The sequence below is a fragment of the Rhinolophus sinicus genome, chromosome 6, assembly GCF_057876585.1.
Source record: "Rhinolophus sinicus isolate RSI-liver-muscle chromosome 6, RSI-T2T, whole genome shotgun sequence".
Lineage (NCBI taxonomy): Eukaryota > Metazoa > Chordata > Mammalia > Chiroptera > Rhinolophidae > Rhinolophus > Rhinolophus sinicus.
The window spans coordinates 48,488,220-48,508,076 of NC_142506.1; the positions used below are offsets into that span (position 1 = coordinate 48,488,220).

Consider the following 19,857-nt stretch of genomic DNA (forward strand, 5'->3'; position numbering starts at 1 on the left):
CTATCATTGCTTGTGATGCCAGAGATGAGTTTTGCTGTTGGGCTTTTTATTTTATCGACAGTGATTTTATTGGATTTGCCTTACCACAGTCTATGTTGTTAAACCTCAGTATTTACCACAAAGGTAAACATTCAAAATAAATTTCACAAGTCATAAGGAACTGAAAGAATAAACACAGCAAAAGTTTTAATTCAGATATATATCTATGTGTGTGTATATATATATATGTGTATATATATATATACACACACACACACATACATATACATATATATTTATTTAATTAATGTTTATTGGGATGACAATTGTTAGTAAAGTTATATAGATTTCAGGTACACAATTTTGTATTACATCATCTATAAATCACATTGTGTGTTCACCACCCAGGGTCGGTTAATTAAGAACTCAAAATTAGGAAATGCATCTGTTACCAAGGGTTTTTAATCAGCACACTTAGGTCTTTCGAAAACTGAGAGGAGAATTGTTCAACCACATCTTTGGTTTCTGTTTTCATTCAGTTCAGCAGTTTCTTTCTCAGAAACATGGCTGGTTCCTCTTCTCTATGGCCACCACCTTCCCTGTCAGAATGTGTAACTTTCTTTCCTTGTCTCTATACATTTTGCTTCTCAATTGTGTCCACCAAGTTACTCATTTTGTTTTCTTTGGCACTGTTCTGTTCTTTAAGCTTGTTCAGTGCCTTTGAAATTTTTGTTACAGTGTTTCATATTTCTCACCAAGATCACTTTTTATCTCAGCTTGCTCTCTTATCTGTTCTGGTTGTTCATCTCAGCATGTTTTCTCGTGGATTTTCACTCCTGTTTCATAGTCGTCATACTGTCTTGCCTCCTGTGGACAATTATATTAAAGTAGTATCTTGCTTTTCCTATTTTACTTAGATATTTTAAAAATTAGGAATTATTGCTGTTTTATCAATTAAAGAGAGATTAAAATGTTTTAATGTCCTTTAATTTGTTCATAAATGAGTTAATAGACATCATGATATTGAAGAATCTTTAAATTCATACACTAAATCCTATTTGGCCATAGTTTATTATTCTTTTGAAATCTTATTAGATTCTCTTTAATTTTATTTAGAATCATTACACATATTAGGTGAAATCAATTTTTCATTGTTTATACATGCTGAAATTTGAATTTCATACAATTTTCATGTGTCATGAATTTTTTTTTTTTCAGGTCTCTTTTCTACCCTTTAAAAATGTAAAAACCATTCTTAGCTCATAGGCTTTACAAAAATAGTCAATAGGTTACAACCTATTTGCTGACTCCTGGTCAAGACTAGTCTACCATTAAGAGTATCTGTTCTTTGAAGGTTTATGAGAACTCATTTATGAAATTATTTAGTCCTACGGTCTTTTAAATATTAGATTTTCAATTTCCTTTCCAATCTCTTTTAAATAAACTTATCTCATCAAATTCTCTGCTTCATTGGGGTGATTGTGTTCGATGATTCTTAATTCACTAGGAAGTCATCCATTTCCTCTGGGGTACTCAGTTATGTTGGTTTTCATTTTTTAATTGTATTTTTTTGCCCTTGAATTCCACACAATATTGTCTTTGTATAATTTTAATGTCTTTTGTATCTTGTATTGTATTCTCTGTTTTTGTTTTCTTCCTATTTTATTTTTAGCCTGGTTTGTGAGTTTATCTATTGTATTTATCTTCTGAAAGAATCAAATTTGGGGCTTTTTAAAAACATTCTTTCTAGTAGTTTATTTGATTCTAGTTCATTAATTCCTTTTTTGTCTTCATTAATCCTCCTTTCAACATTGTTTTTTTTTCTTTAGAGTCTTAAAATGAGTAATATATTCCTTCATTTTAGTCATTTTTTTCTTTGTCAATGAAGCATTTAAGGCTCTAAAATTCCCTTTGAGTACAGATATATCTCTGTTTCATTGTATAAGGAGTTTCATTTTACAGGGCTCTTTAGATAATTTATAATTTTAGTTCTCATAACTAATTTTTAATTCAGTGCACCTGAATTCGGTGTACTAAATAGCTGCTGTAAGTGTTGAGTAAAAGAAGCTGGCTGCAAATGGTTGCTCACTACATGGTTCCATTTATATTTATTAAACAAATGACCTTTGCTGTTAAAAGTCAGGGAGGTGGAGACCATCGTGGAGGATGGGAGCACGAGGGGAGATTTTAAGGTGCTATAATGTTCTCTTTCTTGATCTGGGTGTTGATTATACAGTATGCTCACTTTGTGACAAGTATTCAGCTGTTACGGTTTCTATACTTCTGTCTCTTCATGTCATACTTTCATAGGACGTTCAAAAATGAAAAGCCTAACAAAAAGAACTCATAAAATAAAAATGCATTTGTTGTAATGAGCTTAGATGCCTTAGAAACATTGCTCACACCCATTAATTAGCCAGTCTGTTCAGAGCTACTGTATAATTGGAATAACTGTAATGACTTCCTGTGCTGTTTCAATCAGGGTTTGTTAGACTGTGGATAAGTCATTGACCATAGACATGTGAAAACACTCGGGTGTTTGTTTTGCTCAACTCAATACAATAACTGACTCCTTCTTTAAAACAATAACTGAATGACTATCTTGAAGGACTAGTTTGCACAGGGACCTACACATATTGTTTTACATATACACAATAGCTTTACAGTCCCTTCCAGCTGCCTTTTGATTGCATTGTTATCACCTTTTCAAGTGCACACCTTATTAACCCCCATTTGGAAAAGAGATGTTGAGAGTAATGGCGTTATTTCTACTTTCTGATAGGCTATTATGCATCATGAAGGCCACATGGATGATGGCATAAATTTATCCAGATCTCAACACGAAGAATCGCGGACGGCACGAGTCATCCGGAGCACAGTCTTCCTGTTCAACAGATTTATAAGGTACATTTACTTTCTTTTGTTGTGGTCGTTTGACATTTTATTTCAGTCTCCTTATTGGATTTCCAAATAAACAATTCTAAAAATATACTATGGTGGTGATCTCATTCAATTGGGAAGTTCAGCCGAACACGTTAGAAAGTTCTGGTTGATGATTTTATGTTTGTCTTTTAAATGGACATTTTTGAAAGAAATGTGCTTTCAGAAATTTCATTTGTAACTTGTAATTGAGAGCTATAGGTCAGGATTATTCTATAAGATATCCTTATGCTTGACCTATTTAATTTCCTTTTACACTGAGGGTAATACTTGGTGAGGTTTTGAACTGTATTTTTTAAAAAAATTAAGCCTTGATATCTGTGAGCTTAAATACTTTGTGAATTTTGAACTATATTAAAAAAATAAAGCGATTCTTGTAATGACTAAGTTTTCCCACCTAGTAATGGAAATAATTGAATATCTACAAATTAAATCAAGCTTGTGGCCTGTGTTTCTGATAACATTATATCAATATATACATGGACTGTGATGAATATCATATTTTTTTAAACTTTGCCAGTTTGATGGGGGAAAAAAGTTATGTTAGTGTGGGTACACACACATTTATGTATATAATTATAATTATTTTTTTAAATTTGCATTTATTTGAGAACTGTGAAAAGGGTATATTTCCTGTTTGTTGACTAGATTTCTTCATTTTCTTTTGGGTTTACCCTATTAATTATTAATATTTCTATTAGGCTGTTATGAGCTTGTGTTATGTTAGATATTTTAATTTTCTGTCACCATATATAAATTGCAAATATTTTCCTAATTTATTGGTTTGAAAACTAATTTTAACATGTTTCTTTTGCCATAGTAGTTTACTCAATAAATCATGTTTTGCTTTTAGAGCATATAAAGACCTTCACCACCCAAGATTATATAAATATTCACTTAACTATTGTTTCTTTTATAAACCATTGCACTCTGTATATGTGTGTATTGTGTGCATACTTTTATAAAACCAAAGACTGTGCAAACAACTCGGGGTCTTCGTGCTCACCTGCCTACCTATGGCCTAGAAATTCTCCCAAGTCAGTGAACTGGGGCAATTGTACGGCTCACCTTGTTTGTTTCTTCTCTCTCAGGCACTCATGTCCTTTATTCTGTGATATCAGTGCCTTGAAATGTGTTTTCCCCCCAATATTTTGTCGGTTTTGTGGGGAGTAAGATAGGGGGTGTGCGTTCAGAGAGAGTGAATCCTGTCACTGTTACTTTCTTTTGACCAAAAGAAACTCAAGTGTAGCTGATGCAATTCTTACTTTACGATGAGATTTCAAGTTTCCTCAGCAAATATAGTCCATGGTCTCTGCCAGGTCTGTTTTGCTATATTTATGTATGTATATTTTTTACTTTAGGTCTCTTGTTACAAACCCATCACCAAATTACCATCTTTTCCTGAATTATCTGGCACCTACTTTTAAGTGTCTCTCTCCCCTGTGGCCTCCTAACAAATGCCCTGGAGGAACATAATGAGTCTGTTGCCTTCTCTTACACTTAACTGACTTTAATTGTGCATTACTTGTTCAAATATTAAATTTTAATTAAGTTTTGTATTTTTATTTTCTTTCTAGAATATTTACCCATTAGTTATATTATTTAATTCATCTTGTTTATTTATATTTCCACATATCATGTGCCGGTTTTACTTATATGTTCAGTATTACTGAACTATTAGAAGTCCTGAATTTATACAAACTTTTGATATGTCTCAGAAACTTTGAAAAGCTTTACATAATTCTAGAACATTGTAAAGGGCATGTTATTTTAAGTAAAATAATTTGATTCTTCTGTCATATTCATGAAAGCACCAAAATCTTTAAAATTTCAATATCTTTACAACATTTGTATCCCTGTAGTTTTCAAAGTAAATTATTTTTAAGTATCTATTTTATTAATGTGGATATATTTATTATGAAGAGCCTCATTTTAGAAATGTGTATGCAGACATCTCTTTTTTTACTTTTTAGAGTGAAAGTCAAGATGATTTAGTTTTTGTTATGACACCTTCCTTGTGTCTCTCTCCCAGGTCACGGTAGTGGTAGTGGGGTTTGTATGTGTGTTTGCATTAGTGTTGTGTATAGGGGAAGGGAGTCTATTTTTATGGACTGTAAAATACATACATATATATGTGTGTATGTATCTGTATATATATACATATATATGTATATATATATATATATATATGCTCAGTATTACTGAACTATTATATATATATATATATATATATATACACACACACACACACAAACACACATATAAAACCATTTCTCCCTCTAGGTATATTAATAAATGTATTCTGGAAGTAAATGAGAGAAGGGAGGAATCTGTGTCTGTTATGTAGTGATATGGCTTAATGTTCAAATTACAAAATATAAAGATGGAATTCAGGGCTTTAATTTTTGCTCTGACATAGTGTGGTTCTACTACCACCTTTAGTTTTCCCTAATTATTTTCTCTTCATTTTTTTGTCTTTAATACATTTAGATGACAAATATCTCTATATTAGATGGAAGTTCTAAAACTTGGCATAATTAACAATTTTAGAGTTTTAGCATTCGTCTGAGAAGAAGCTTCGCCTAGAGAGTAATGAAATGGTTATATTTCTGATAGCAGATATATTCAACTTAATAACCTAAAAACTGACATTTATTATTGTTTCTCTTTAAGTTTTAAAATGTAGACATTATATTTGAATCACTTAAATTCCTTCACTTTAGTGTGATGAGAGTTGAGTGTGATTTTGTTATAAATGTATTTATCATTCAACTAGAGTTAATAGGATAAAATGTTTACAAAAGAAATATTTCACTACATATGAATTTTCATTTTAAACCAGGAGAAAAAATTGTTTTCTGAAAAGTCATTTCTGTTGCTTTTTGGGCATTCAAAAACTTATAGAGATGATAACACTAGGTAATAGATGAATTCCATTGATGTAATTGATTTGAAATTTCAGGCCAAACTTTAGAATAGTCATGCCGTTTTACTATTTCCGTTTTGAGGATGAGGTCAAATATTCCAAAATTATCAGTAAGTTTATGTAAATCATGATACATTTTAAATAATATTTTTGAGCATCATAAAGTTCGAAGGTAATCTAATACTCATAAGGCTTTTATTGTTTTCAAAAATGAAATTTCCAATACTGTCAGATAATTAGCCAGAAACATTTCCTTGGAATAAAATATTGCTGTATAATTTTGCTGATGCAGAGAGCAGGAAAGGAAGTATAATATTTTTATATATTAAATTTTATCATGACGAATGTGAATATTATTTTATCAACTTTAGCATAGGCATTCTTTCATTCCTTTATGGTGTGTGTTGTATGTGTTTTAATAAACTTTTGATTTTGGAAAAATTTTGATTTATAAACACCACGTGTTCAAGTTCTTCCCAGAAACACTCAAAGCTTGAGTTTTAAAACTCAGAATCTCAGAAAGCTCAACAAATTATCACATTTACTGCCAGTAATAATGTTTTTCCTCAAAGGCTGGAAAATGCCACATCATGTCATTTCTAAATTCAATTTTAAATACATTTCTTTCAGGTATTAGAAAAGCATTTTAATATATTATTTCCTGACGAATAAGTGGATTTTCTGAATTAACGTCATTAGAATATATTTGTAAACTGGAAGGCATTAAACAGAATGCAGTGAGTGTCAATGATAACATAGCAATTAACATCCTATTTCAAAACCAAAACACAACAGCTAGTAAATGTCAGACTTATGAATCTGGAAAGTTGCATCTTAAACCATAAAGTACGTAGAGCTCTCAAATGAAAATTGGTTGGTTTCTAAAGATTTAGACCATTGGTTTTGTATGAATCCATCCTCCAGGCCCTTCAGGTTTTTCTCTAGATGAGTTTCTCTCGATACTGATGTTTTTCATATAACATTATGTATGCATGAAAGAATATATGATTTCTCATTTGAATATATTCATTATTGCTGTTTCAGGAAATCTCGAACTTTTCTTCTGTGTTCTTTTTACAGTGGTGTAGGGAGAGAGTAGTGCTTCAAATCATCTATAAACTGAAAATTAGTACCTCAAATTGTGAATCGCTGATGTAGAGAAATGTTTGCTTTTTTTTTTAGGGGCCTTGATGCTCTAAGTAAGAAAGTGAAGGCTGCCACAGTGGACTTGCCCATAGAGTCTGTCAGTCTCAGCCTGCAGGACCTAATAGGCTACCTCCACCCGCCGGGGGAGCACCTGGAGCACGAAGACAAGCAGAACAGACTGAGGGCTCTGAAGAACCGGCAGAACCTCTTCCAGGAAGAGGTGGGTTTCTCCCCACACTGATGTCTGTTCTGTCGTTGGAAAGAAACTTCGTGGTGGAAAGATTCTCGGTCTGACATGTTGCATTTTGAGGTCTAGTGAAGCAGGCATGCTACTGTGCAAGGGAACCGGGCCTTGGAGAACCCTGCAATTGTTTTTGTTTCTCTATCAGTGAGTATGGAACGCGCCCCTCCCTGGCCAAGGAGATATTATTTTACGGTCTGCTCAGCCGTCACACTGATCATTTGTTGCACTGCAGTTGGTTTCATGTTCGTTATATAAAAACAGACTCTGAACATGTCTCAATAAATACAGGTTTGGCAATCATGAGAGTTTTCAAACTGTCCAGCAAGTTTTTCAGGGCTCCTTGGAGTTGCCTCAGATCACAGGGCCCTTTGTGTCGGGGATGGGGGCTGTCCGGGAGAGGGCCACCTGGGAGGCACAGCCCCAGGGCCCTGCTTGGACTCAAAAACCCCACTTCTTCCTTTTGCATGTATTAAGTCTCCATGTGTGGTTTTATTTCACAAAACTTCTGCTGCTCCAAAGAGCTCAAGTGTTGTGTTTTACAGAATAACAGAAGGACCGTGTGATATGTCCGGTAGTCCTAATGTAGTATCAGAACTAGTGCCACATGTTCCAGAGTTTCCGTGGGAGGGTGTCAGAGCTGAGTTGGCAAATCAGGCCAGCCGAGCAAGTATCCCATTCTTCCCAGTGCCTCTGTGTGTGGAATAATGGATTTCTCTGAGTAAAAGTATCTAAGAAAGTGTTTAGAGGACATTGCTGAGTTCCCATAATCCCTGATTTTAAGTTCCTCTAGTTTTAAAACTGTTTCCTAATTTTCCATCTAAAGCCTTTGAAACAGACATGAATTTTTGAGGACTTTTCCATGTTTATACAAAAGAAATGACCTATCTAGAGACCATGGTGACATGAATGCATAGGAAATGTCAACATAAACCAGTACCAACAACAGGGAGTAGTGTATGGGACCTTTTCTTTATAGATATGCCAAATTGTTAGACTATCCTGCATTCATTTAATATCTAGTGAAACTAAAATGAAATATTGGGCTGTGACAATTTGAAATATTGATTTGTGTTAGTTTTATTTTTCTTCATTTTTTCATATAAGACAATATGGATGGGGACCTAGAAATATTCTCAGCTCTATGAATTCTTGGAGTTCATAGAACTAAGGAAATAAGTTAATTTGATTAGTCAACTCGCTGAGCTCTTCTTTCTTGTGCTTTGCCTCATTTTGACAACCTTGATCTAACAGTAATAAAAGCATAATTTCAGATTTAGACAGCATCTTACAAAGCTCTAGAGTGACTCTTTGATTTGCTTGAAATATCTCTTTTCATGAGCTTCTCTTTGATTTATTGGATCTTCAATTTAATATTAAAAGTAAAATGATGATGATGATGATGATGATGATGGCGTCCCTGAGAATAAGGACGTGCTCTTATGCTTTTGTAGGACAGGGAGAAAAATAGCTTTCCTCTACTCAGGTCCATTGTCTGTGGCCCTGCAAATTAGACTCATAAGGGACAGTTTGCAAGAGAAGAACAAATGGGAAGTTCATTAACACATGTGTCCTGCATGCGCACAGGAGCAATCGGTGATGACTAACTCAAAGGAGTGGGCTTATGTGGCATTTTAACAAAAGAACAGTAAATATGTAGAGAAGTGATCCGGCAAAGGAAAGGGATTTTGTGCTTCTAGAGGCAGCAAAGTCTAGGAAGGTATCTATATGGGGGAAACTAATGGAAGATAGTAGTTAGTTAGTAAAGGTTGTCAGCTTACTATGTATACTCCGCTCATTGATAAGAGTCTGGCTTTGTCCTGCCCTTCCTGGTGGAGAGAAGAAGGAAGGACAGAAGATTTTTCTTGTTTGCTTTTCCTCAGTTGTCTTCAGCTCAAAATAGTCCTTAGGCCAAAGTGCCATGTTTCTGGGTGGCATACTCCGAGCCCCTTCACTTACTTACAATATTATTAGGAATGACTCATTAATCTAATCTTAAACCTTGCAGATGTAAGTATGAAATACATGTTTTCATTTGTTCTTCTGCTTCTATTTGAGAATAGCTGTCAGGATTTCAAAACCGCTTGAATTATTTCAGGAGCATTTTCTTTTTTCACATACAGGACGAAAGAATAATTTCTTCCTGTCCTGTCAATAAATGATCTCAATTTTCTTAATGATCGACAGACCTACTTTAAGCCAGGTGTTTTTTTTTCTTTTTTGTTTTTTTAAATTAGCATTGTGTGCATGTGCAGAACTGCTTTCCTGACGGTGTTTTCTCTCACCTCCCAGGGGATGATCAGCCTCGTGCTTGAGTGCATCGACAGGCTGCACGTCTACAGCAGCGCTGCCCACTTTGCAGACATCGCTGGGAGAGAGGCCGGGGATGCCTGGAAATCAATCCTCAATTCTCTGTATGAATTGCTAGGTAAGAAGTATGACGGGATTTTCAAGATAACTGCTTATGTCTATTTAAAATGATCACATAACACAGCGGTGTTATAACGTGTTTCTGACTTGAGGCTGTCAGTGTTTACCTTCGCTGCATTAAATCCAGCTCTAAAAATGAAATGGCCGGAGGGAGGACAGTTGTCCAGGGTGGAGTTGGGTAGGTGGGGCCTCTGAGTGGATGTGCTATAAATACTCCCTTTTTGATTCTGAAGTGAGTCCCACAAGAGCCCCTCTGACTCCCCCTCTGTCCCATCTCTTCAGGGATCTCCCCAGTCTTCTCTCGTCATTCTGACATCTGCATTTGCAGCTTCCAAGTAGCTTGACAAACATTAAGGGACACTGGCCACGACTTAACGCTGCATCCGTGTTGGCTCTGTGCAAACATAGGTCTATGTTATTTTTGGTGTAGCTTCTGCTTGTCTCTTGTCAAGGATTGTGAAGGGTCCCAGATTTCACCCTATGTGTGAGCAAGTGTGTTAACCTGAAATTAGGCTAAAGAGGGACAGTTTATTTCTCAGAACAATGGATGGACATAGCCAGAATATCAGCATTTTTGGTGATAATTCCTTGAGTCCTTGTCCTCACAGGACAATATGAAGGGGACAGTTGACAGCTGTACATGTTATCACAACTCCAGATTCATTCCTGTGTCACATAAATGCTTTAGGTGAACAGTGCCTTATCTCTGTGTGTTTGAGGGTAGAAAGGTTATGTACAGAAAGAATATTGTCATAGGTAAGTCTAGATAATTTGTATTTTATTTTTATTTTCATATTAACTCTTTTGATAATCTGTTAGTTATCTCCTTTGACAGGCTGGTGTGGTCATGTACCCATGACTAATTACAATGTACGAAGAGAATTATAATGATTTTCCTGTAATCATGGAAAAAGTCTATTCCAGTGAGTCAACCCTTCAGTTTTATCCTTCTGGGCTACTTACCCTTCAAGCCTGTAGTCTCTTTAGCTCACAGAGTTCTTTGGGGATCAAGTCTGATTATTTTAGATCCTGATTATTAAAGTAGCAATAATAAGCTCTACAAAATGCTGGGCACTCGGTAGGTGTGAGCACAGCTCCTCATCAGAATTGTTTCTCTGGTTTGATGGTTATAGAAACGTGGCCAGAAATGTGATTTTTCAATAATTTACCCATTCAAATGGAGAGAGACGAACCTGTGGTTGTAGGTGAAATGATGTATCTATTAGGATGTGTTCAATTGAAAATAATAGAATGCATTGACTCAGACTGATAAAAAAATGTTGATAATACCCATCACTGGTGAAACTATTGGGTAATGTATTCTTAGTGGGAACGTAAATTGACAACAATAAAAAACAAACATCAGTTGACAATATGCATGAAACTTTAAATGTATGTATCCTTTTACTCTCAGAAATTCTACTTTAAGAATGTATTCTAGAGATGTATTTGTACAAGTGTGGGAAGGGTGTCCCCTGTAAAATTGTTTACAAATAGCATACAATTGAAAACAATTTTTCTATCAATAGGAGATTGGTTACATCAGTAAGAGTGTACCTACCTTGTGGTGTAACCCTGTGTCATCACTGAAAACTGAGATAAATGTATCATTTGGACAATTGTATGAAACAGGCAAGATGGATGTTCTTTTTAGCATGGCAATCCCGGACATGGTCTTAAGTGAAAAGAAAAAGCAAGATGCTTACTGTATGCTTAGTAAGAGTCCAATAACATAAAATTAAAAATATGTCGAGAAAGATACATTCTTGTGCATTCACTGGACATTTCTGAAAGGGTCCACAGAAAACTACTAGGTGGCTGCCTCTTGTGAGAGAGATCTTTTAGTTTTCTGTGTGTTCTATTACATATTTTTTTCTTAATCTATTTATATGCATTACTTTTATAATTGAAAAAAGCAGTTAACATAAGTGTGTAATGATAGAGAGTTCAGTGAATAAACAGAATATTTATATGTCAGTGCACTCTCCATATATGTGTACACATGGTAGTTTCCAGCGAATAGAATTATGAGAGATTTTGTAGTTTAAATCTTCCTTTGACTACTCTCGATTTCCTGTTTTTATAATACCGAACACTGATTTCATTCTTAGAAAAAAATAAATGAATACAAATCTTATGTTGACTTAAGCACCCTCTGTGACAACAGTTTTTACTGAAATCAGCGTGATCATAAGATAGGCGGCCACCTATACTGACTTCACTTTGGCTGGAAAAGTCTCAGGTCTGCATCAGCAGTTGGAGTTCAGTACGATATTTTATCTGGCATTTACCCAGCTATCAAAAAGTCTGGTTCAAGTATCATTGACTCGAGATCCGTTAAGCCTCCTCCCCATTCTTCCAAACAGGGAAGCAATAGGTTCTCTCCTGGGGTTGCATGTGAAACAGGCCACCTTCTTTTTCTTCAGTGTTTTTATGTAGCAGGGGAAAAGGGAAAAGAAGGCAGGAAGAGTAATCCATAACAGCTTTCAGAGATATCAGATGGATGTGTTTAATATGTGTTTTAGGTAGAGATTGACATAATGGATGATTTTGGTTTCTGAGATTTGTGAGCCGGCCATGTGGAGGACCCAAGGATGTACTAGGCAGCGATGCCCGTGCTTTGAGAAGCGTTGCTGCGGCACGTGCTCATCCGTCTTTTCCAACAGCCACACAGTTAATCTGCAGCTGACTTGCCAGCCAGGATGATTTTGTAAACATGTCTGAGAAAGGGCTCTTTGGCAAACTCTCTCTATGATGCTAATTTTATAGAGATTCAAAGTATGAGACAAACGGGGTAAACTCCTGGGTTTTTTTTTTAGGATGCCAGAAGTTTCCAGTTTCTGAGTCCGTAAAGATTGTCAGAGGGTACGGCAATTAAGGATTTGGCATAGTCAGATCATTCCCCAGGGACGTGGGAAGGCAGATCTTCCTAATTCTGTAAGCCACTGGGGAAAGGCAGGCGAGAGATGAAAATGAAGGGTGTTAGCTTCAGACGTGGGCATATCAGGTCTTATTCTGCATTGTGCATACAGATATTTCCTTTCTTGTTCTCCAGACATTTTATACACAAGACACATTATTTTTTTCCAACTTGGTGGTAATCTTATGTCTGTGAAATGACAGTCATTAGTATATTGTTAATGGAAATTGATTTTATAACCAATTTTGTGAGATACCTACTTTCTTAATCTGCTTATACACTACCAGGATCTTCCCTCTTCTTAGTTTTTCTAGGTAAGGGGGATTCAAACAGGAGGAGATTGTGGTCCGGGGGCAGCATAGCCAGACTCTGGAATCACAGCTACCTCCCTTTGAGTCGGCTCCACTGTGAGCTGTGAGCATAGACATGCTGCTGTCTCTTTTTACCTTTTCCTGATAAAGGTGGAGAGGGAGGAGAGGAGACAGCGCAGCTCTGAGTTGGTTGTGTGGAGGCATGCCGTCTGCTCAGGGGGCATCATCCTGGGTCCTGGCAGTAGCTGAGGGCTGACTTTCTCTGGTGGGCATGTTGGAAGTTCTCAGCTATGTCCCCATTCTTGTGACAGGGCCACTGCAGCTCTCTTCTGAGTGGCTGCTGGCAGGTCCTCTCTTCTGGGTGGCTGTCGGGTGGCTGTTGGCAGGTCCTTCCCAGAAGCAGCTAGTGGTCTCCCTCCAGCTCTTTCCTGGAGTCTCCTACTTTCCTGATGACCACACTGGGTGTACTCAGGGTGATCCCACAGAGGTGCTGTCTCTCCACAACCCACAGGAAACCTTCATGTGTTCTGGGTCCAATGCAGTCATGTAGGCCTATCCACTCAAAGCAGTCAGTGCGTCTCTCACCCTGGTCACTTCTTGGCAGGAGCCATCAAAGCTGCAAAGCTGCAAAGGAACCATCTCCACCTGTAGGAGCAGCCCTGCAAGCGCTCCAAGAAGTTGCCGTGTCACTACATTCCGATCTTCAGCAACATTCTGGGTTTTGTTTCTTTTTTTTTTTCCTTTTCTTTTTTTTTTTTTCTTTTTTAATGGTTTTTAAGACTTAGGCGTATCCACTTGTTAGTCTGAAAATTGAAAACATCTTTCTGGTTCTATCGGCCCCTCATTGGTCTGTGCTGTTCAAGGCCTGTTCACTCTGTATTTTTAAGCTTTGAGTGTGAACTTCTGGAGGGAATATTATTTGGTTTCCTACTTTATCTCCAGCACCTAGGACAGGGCATGGTACAAAGCAGGCCATTGGTATTTGCTGAATAAGTTGTAAAAATGAGAGTTTTCTTAGAAGGTTTTTGCATCTCAGTTCATTGGTAATTTTTTGATTTTGTGACTATTTTGAGAAATATTGAGTCTTAGAGTTTGAAGACACCAAAGCCGGAGGATACAGAGATGCTATGATATTAAATACAGAATATTTTTTGCAATAGTATTTTTTTTCAATTGACTGCCAATATCACTTTTTGTATTCTGATTGGATAAAAGTTCAGGAATTTAATTCGTCAACATGAAAACATTTGGCTCAGTGAACGAGCACTTTCTTTTTAAGAGCTTAGCTCAGAACTGTTTTTATAGTACTTGTAAATACACATAACCACTGACATTCCATTATACACTGGATGTTACTTATTCACTATATTAGGAAATAGCATATCTTCTAAGTTTCAGGCAATGTGAAAAGGTGTAATAAAACAGAGTATTGGATATAAAAGCCCTTAAAATATGTTACAAGAATACCTGTGAGCCATTGTATTATGTTCATATTTTATTCAAGCTCATATTCCCAGTGAAAACCACAGTGCCTGACACATTTTCACCAGTGTTTCTTAAATGAAGAAAAATAGTGATGTATAGAGGATGAAAAGTCTTAACTATCTTACGTCCAGTTACCCGGCAATTAAAGAGCACTTCAAGGTTTAGCTTGCTTGCCCTGCATTGAGGAAAGGACGTTTGTCTGGAGTTTGTGTCCGTATCTTGAAGCACCATATACAGTTATCATTGGTCCTTGGACATGAGAGTGGTACGCTGAGACATCTGATAGCAGTTGCCACTCTAGATATTGATGCCATTCTGTCCTTTTTCTTATTGAAAAGCAGGTAACTTTATCATAGTATTTAATTTTAAAATGAATACATCTTTGTTATAAAAATTAGATAATCAAAGAAGAAAGGTGGAGATGGCTTTTCAACTTACCGCCCCATCTTAGTGTGTAATCTTTTAAAACGATTTCTTTGAATGTCTATGTGGCATTATACACATATCATAGATGTCGCACACGCACGTGCACACGCAGCATAGCATTGTGTGGGCGCGTCAGTGCTCCACTGTGACCCTGGCGGTGGCCCTCCTCGCTGGAGGTTTAGTTAGCTTGCTCCAAATTCCAGTTTGATGGGCTGAGGGGGGCTCAGGTCTTCCCTTTGATGTCTGTACATTGGGGGCTTACGTGGTCACACTGTTTCCCACTTCCATTGCTTCTTCATTATTGGCGGCTGTTTCTCGAAGGCTATGTAATAACTCAGCTGCAGAGCATCACCTCCTCACAGATCCATACAAACTGCCATTCTTATTGAGCATTTGTGATTTTTAACCAGGATTTATTGTCCTGGGTCAACAGGATCCCTGTGAAGGATCATAGCACTGAACATGACCCGTCTTTTCCTCCTAGCTCCATTCATCTTCCCTTCCGTTTTGGAATAAGAATATTCTCCCTTTAGACCCAGGGAGAGCAGTTTCTCTGTTTCTATCCCAGACACTTACCAAGATATATTTCCCCAAAAGGCAGCTCTCATTGTCTAAGAAACGTTCTGAAAAACAATTTCTCCGTGCTATGCATATATTAACTTTGAGTTATACATTTACTTCACAAAAATGGAATCACACTCACAGTATTCTTTTATAGCATTGTTTTCATGGATGTCTGTATGGTTGCCTGCTTTTCCTGACTGTAAACCATCAGGTTTTAGTGGATGTAACCACCCAACTGAAGGGATGTGTCATCATTTACTTAGTCCACACTCAGGGTATTTCCAGTACTGCTCAGTTTTAAACTGCTGTGATGAACTTTCTTGTATTTCTCTTACACTTTCCCATTATTTTAGAAACTCACTTAACTGATTTCTTCCGAACTAACTTGCTGAATTATAATAATTCACACACTCCATTTATCTGTGAAACATACTGTGCACGTGCACACACACAGTAGGCATTCTGTTTTACTCAGTTAATATTTTTTGTTAGAAACATACGTATTTTAGAGTATGGAGACCTTCCTATTACTCATCTTTGACTTGTTAATAGATTTCCTAATACACTTCTGTCTCAGTGGAGTAATGCGTCCCTGCTTGACTTAATGTTGCTGATGTACTGCTGAATATGATTTGTAAATACCATTCTTGTTAAGATTTTTGGATTTACATTCATAAGTAAGGGTTCCCTCTGGTTTTCTTGTATGCATACTCTGTTGGGCATTAATACCACACTTATTGTGTCCTGTAAAATGAATAGGGAGGCGTCCTTGGTGTCTTTACTTTGGAGAGGTTTAGTACAGAAGATGTTTATTTCTTAAACATAGAAAAACATTTTTGATCTTTGACATACTTCTTAATACTCTTCATGGTTTATTTTATTTAGGTTTTTTTTTTTATCTTTAGATTTTCCTCTTTTGGGTCAGTTTTGGTAAATATATTCTTTTTATATATATATATATTCTTTTATAGCATTCTAAAAATATATGTATATAGACTCAAAAAATATATATACACATATATATGTGTGTGTGTATATATATATATATATATATATATATATATATATATATATATATATATATATATATATAAATTAACATTTCCTAAATGTTAAAAAAATTCCAGTACAGATATATATAAAGTGGCTGGGTTTATAATTCTTTTTTCTTTTTAATTTTGTCCTTTTTCTCTTTCTTCTTGATCAGAGTAGTTGGCATTAGGCTTATATTTTTAAAAGCCCTTGACTATATTGATCAATCCTACTCATTTAACTTATTACATAAATCACTTCTGTTTCTAATGCAATAATTTCTACTTTAATTGCTATTTAACTATTTTACTTATATTTATTTGGTGTTCTTTCCCTATATTTTGAAAGGAATGAATGTTTAGTTAACATTTTTCACTGTGTTGCTTAGCAGTTAAAGTGTTGAATTAATTTTCTCCTGAGCACAGTTTGACTATCTACCATTGTTTGTTAGGTAGCATTCCTATTTTTAATATTTACTAGGTATTTGATAATTGTGGTATTGATTCCCTATTGACTCAAAAATTATTTTTATTAGTTACTTCTGTAAAGCAGTCTAACAGTATTTTGTTCCTTTACATTTAAAAAAGAGTGAAGTCCGGTCGGCCACTACAGAGTCAGGTTTCCTGTTTAGGAGAGAGTTTAAATTTTTTAAGTGCTTGGGTTTTATTTTTGTTTCTGCTTTTGTTACTCATTTCTAGTTCCAATATATTGTTGTCATAGCATGTGGTCTCTGCCATTTCTGTTTGCAGTATTTAATGAAGTTTTCTTTGTGGCTTACTGTATGCTTTTCTTAAATGTCCCATGGTTTATTAAAAGGCTATTTATTTATTTATAATTTTATTAAGTCTGTTGGGGTGACATTGGTTAGTAAAATTATATAGGTTTCAAGTGTATATTTCTATAATACATCATCTATATATTGCATTGTGTGTTTTCCACCTAGGGATATTTGTTTCTTCAAGACTCACCTTATCTGTAACATTTGACTGCTAGAAGATATTTAATATCTTTAATTGTAAAAACCAGAGGTAAAATGAAGAGTGAGCTAAATTTTAAACAAATGAGACTCTATAAAGATTTAAAACCTTCACTATATACTTTCCCGAGTGGCTGCTGTTCTAAATCGGGAACAGATATTCTTATAGATTATAAGTCCCACTGAGCACATAGGGCCCCTCATCCTCTACCATGTCTCTTCCTGAGACTCGGCCCTGGCGGTCATCCCCGTGTGTGTAGCTGGGCGCTGGCTCTTGGGGGCTGCTGGTCCCAGGGCAAGAGGAGCGTCTCAGTAATGGCGGCGTGCATCATCTTTCGTCTTTTCATCTTGGTTCTGGGGACTCTGTGCACAGAGAGCTCTTCTCATGCAGCTGTAAGAACACAGCCTTCCTGTCTTTTCTGTCATGATTCCTTTTCTTACTCTCACATCGGACAACTTTTTTGGGAGAAAGAGGAAATGTGAAGGAGTCTTGAAGTTTAATTGTGCTCGGTCACTATAGGGTCTCCTCTGTTTTGCTGTTACAAGGAGGTGACCAGGCAGTGTCCTCACATTTCAGTTCCTCAAATTGCTTCCTAGCAATACCAGATTTTAAATAGTGATTCTTCTTCTTTTTTTTTTTAAATTAAAAATTATTGGGGTGGCAATGGTTAGTAAAGTTACATAGGTTTCAAGTGTACATTTCTATAATACATCATCTGTATACCACATTGTGTGTTCACCACCCAGAGTCAGTTCTCCTTCCATCACCATATATTTGACCCCCTTTACCCTCATCTACCACCCCCCACCCCCCTTACCCTCTGGTAACCACTAAATTATTGTTTGTGTGTATGAGTTTTTGTTTCTTTATTTGTTTGTCTTGTTCCTTTGTTACTTTCAGTTTTATATCCCACATATCTGAAATCATATAGTTCTCGACTTTTTCTGTGTGACTTTACTTAGCATAATAATCTCAAGATCCATCCATTTTAAATAGTGATTCTTTTTATGGTAGCATCTGTTTCCCATTAAATACCATATCATATAAAAATCTCACCAGCCCTTTGTAAACAGTTATACTGTTTCTGACCCATCTTATGGGTGTAAGTGTAGAGTTTATATAAAATGTTTACCAGATTTATCTTGAGAGAATTGAATGATTTGATTTTGAAACATCAAACGTTTTCAATTGCGTATACAAATTGGGTTGAAAGAAATTGTAAGGTCAGATTGTAAAGAGATTGGAATTTCATGTCAGATGGGTTCTTTGGTTAAAGGAGAGTAGGAAACATTAGGTTAAGCAAAGTTAAAATAGGTGACTTTGCAGCCAGAGTTCTCAGAATCCTTGATATGCATGCAAATCTCTAAATGGGAAGAAGAAATACAGGAAAAAACAAAAAGGTTTTCCAGCTTATTAGCCTTTGGCCCTCCCACGCTTTCCCTTGTACCATTTCATTGTATCTATCTGTATGCCTGTTATAGTTAGTAGTTGTGTCTCCCAGTATTTTGTGTTACATTTTTAGGAAAACTGATGTGCTCTTAACTTCATTATATAGGTGAGAAAATTAAACTCTAGGGAAATTAAATAATTTAGTCTCACAGCTAATGAAAAGCAGTGGGTATTAGATCCCTAATGAAGGAACTCCCAGGACACTGGTTTCTCCATTATCTTTCATTATTACCTCCCTATATGAACTGTTACCTTCTCAGAATACATCCCTTCTAATGACCAGTGTTTTCAGTCCTCGTTAGTTCATCAGTTCTTTTTTTAATGTCTCAATTTTGTTTGTGTATGTGTGTGTATTTGTATATGTTTTAGATATAAAGTAAAGATATTTTGTTCCTGATCTAACATTTTAGATCTAGTATTAGTTTACCTTGCGTTTTGAACTAGAAAATCACATAAGTGTGAAATCTGCTTTTTCTTTTGCAGCGGCTCTGATTAGAGGAAATCGGAAAAATTGTGCTCAATTTTCTGGCTCCCTCGACTGGTTGATAAGCCGATTGGAAAGACTGGAAGCTTCTTCTGGTATGTTTTCCAGTTATCTCCTTGTGTGATATATTATTCCTATTTGCTTCTGTTTTATGTGTTTTAAGACATAAAAAGAAACTATGAGCTTCAGTGTGATGTAGTATTTTTCTTTTAATATGTTAGACATTTTATTTAATGATAATATTATAGTATTTTTATTAGTTACTTCTGTAAAGCAGTCTAACAGTATCTTGTTCATTTACATTTTAAAAAGAGTGAAGTCCGGTCAGCAACTACAGAGTCAGGGTTCCCGTCTTTCCCAAATCAATTACTTCTAATGTACTGTATAAACAAAAGGGATGGTTTCCCAAATAACATAGTGCAGTATTTTATTTTACAGGGATTTAGTAAATACTAATCAACACTCTGTTATAGTAAAATAGTCGTAGGTAGTAAACTTGGTACGTCTGTCTCTAACGTCTATCTTACTTACATTTGGTGTTGTGGAG

The 19,857-nt window shown here is 35.8% G+C and overlaps 1 protein-coding gene across 9 annotated transcripts in view; it reads left to right on the plus strand.

The window, feature by feature from the left end:
• The window catches only part of RYR2 (ryanodine receptor 2), a 568,842-nt gene that overhangs the window by 297,208 nt on the left and 251,777 nt on the right, over positions 1 to 19,857 (plus strand). For all 9 annotated transcript variants that reach the window (XM_088799091.1, XM_074316770.2, XM_074316771.2 and 6 more), the window contains 4 exons: positions 2,762 to 2,883; positions 7,028 to 7,211; positions 9,525 to 9,660; positions 19,310 to 19,405. In XM_088799091.1, coding sequence (XP_088655217.1) covers positions 2,762 to 2,883; positions 7,028 to 7,211; positions 9,525 to 9,660; positions 19,310 to 19,405 — 538 coding nt within the window. The remainder of the gene's footprint in view (positions 1 to 2,761; positions 2,884 to 7,027; positions 7,212 to 9,524; positions 9,661 to 19,309; positions 19,406 to 19,857) is intronic.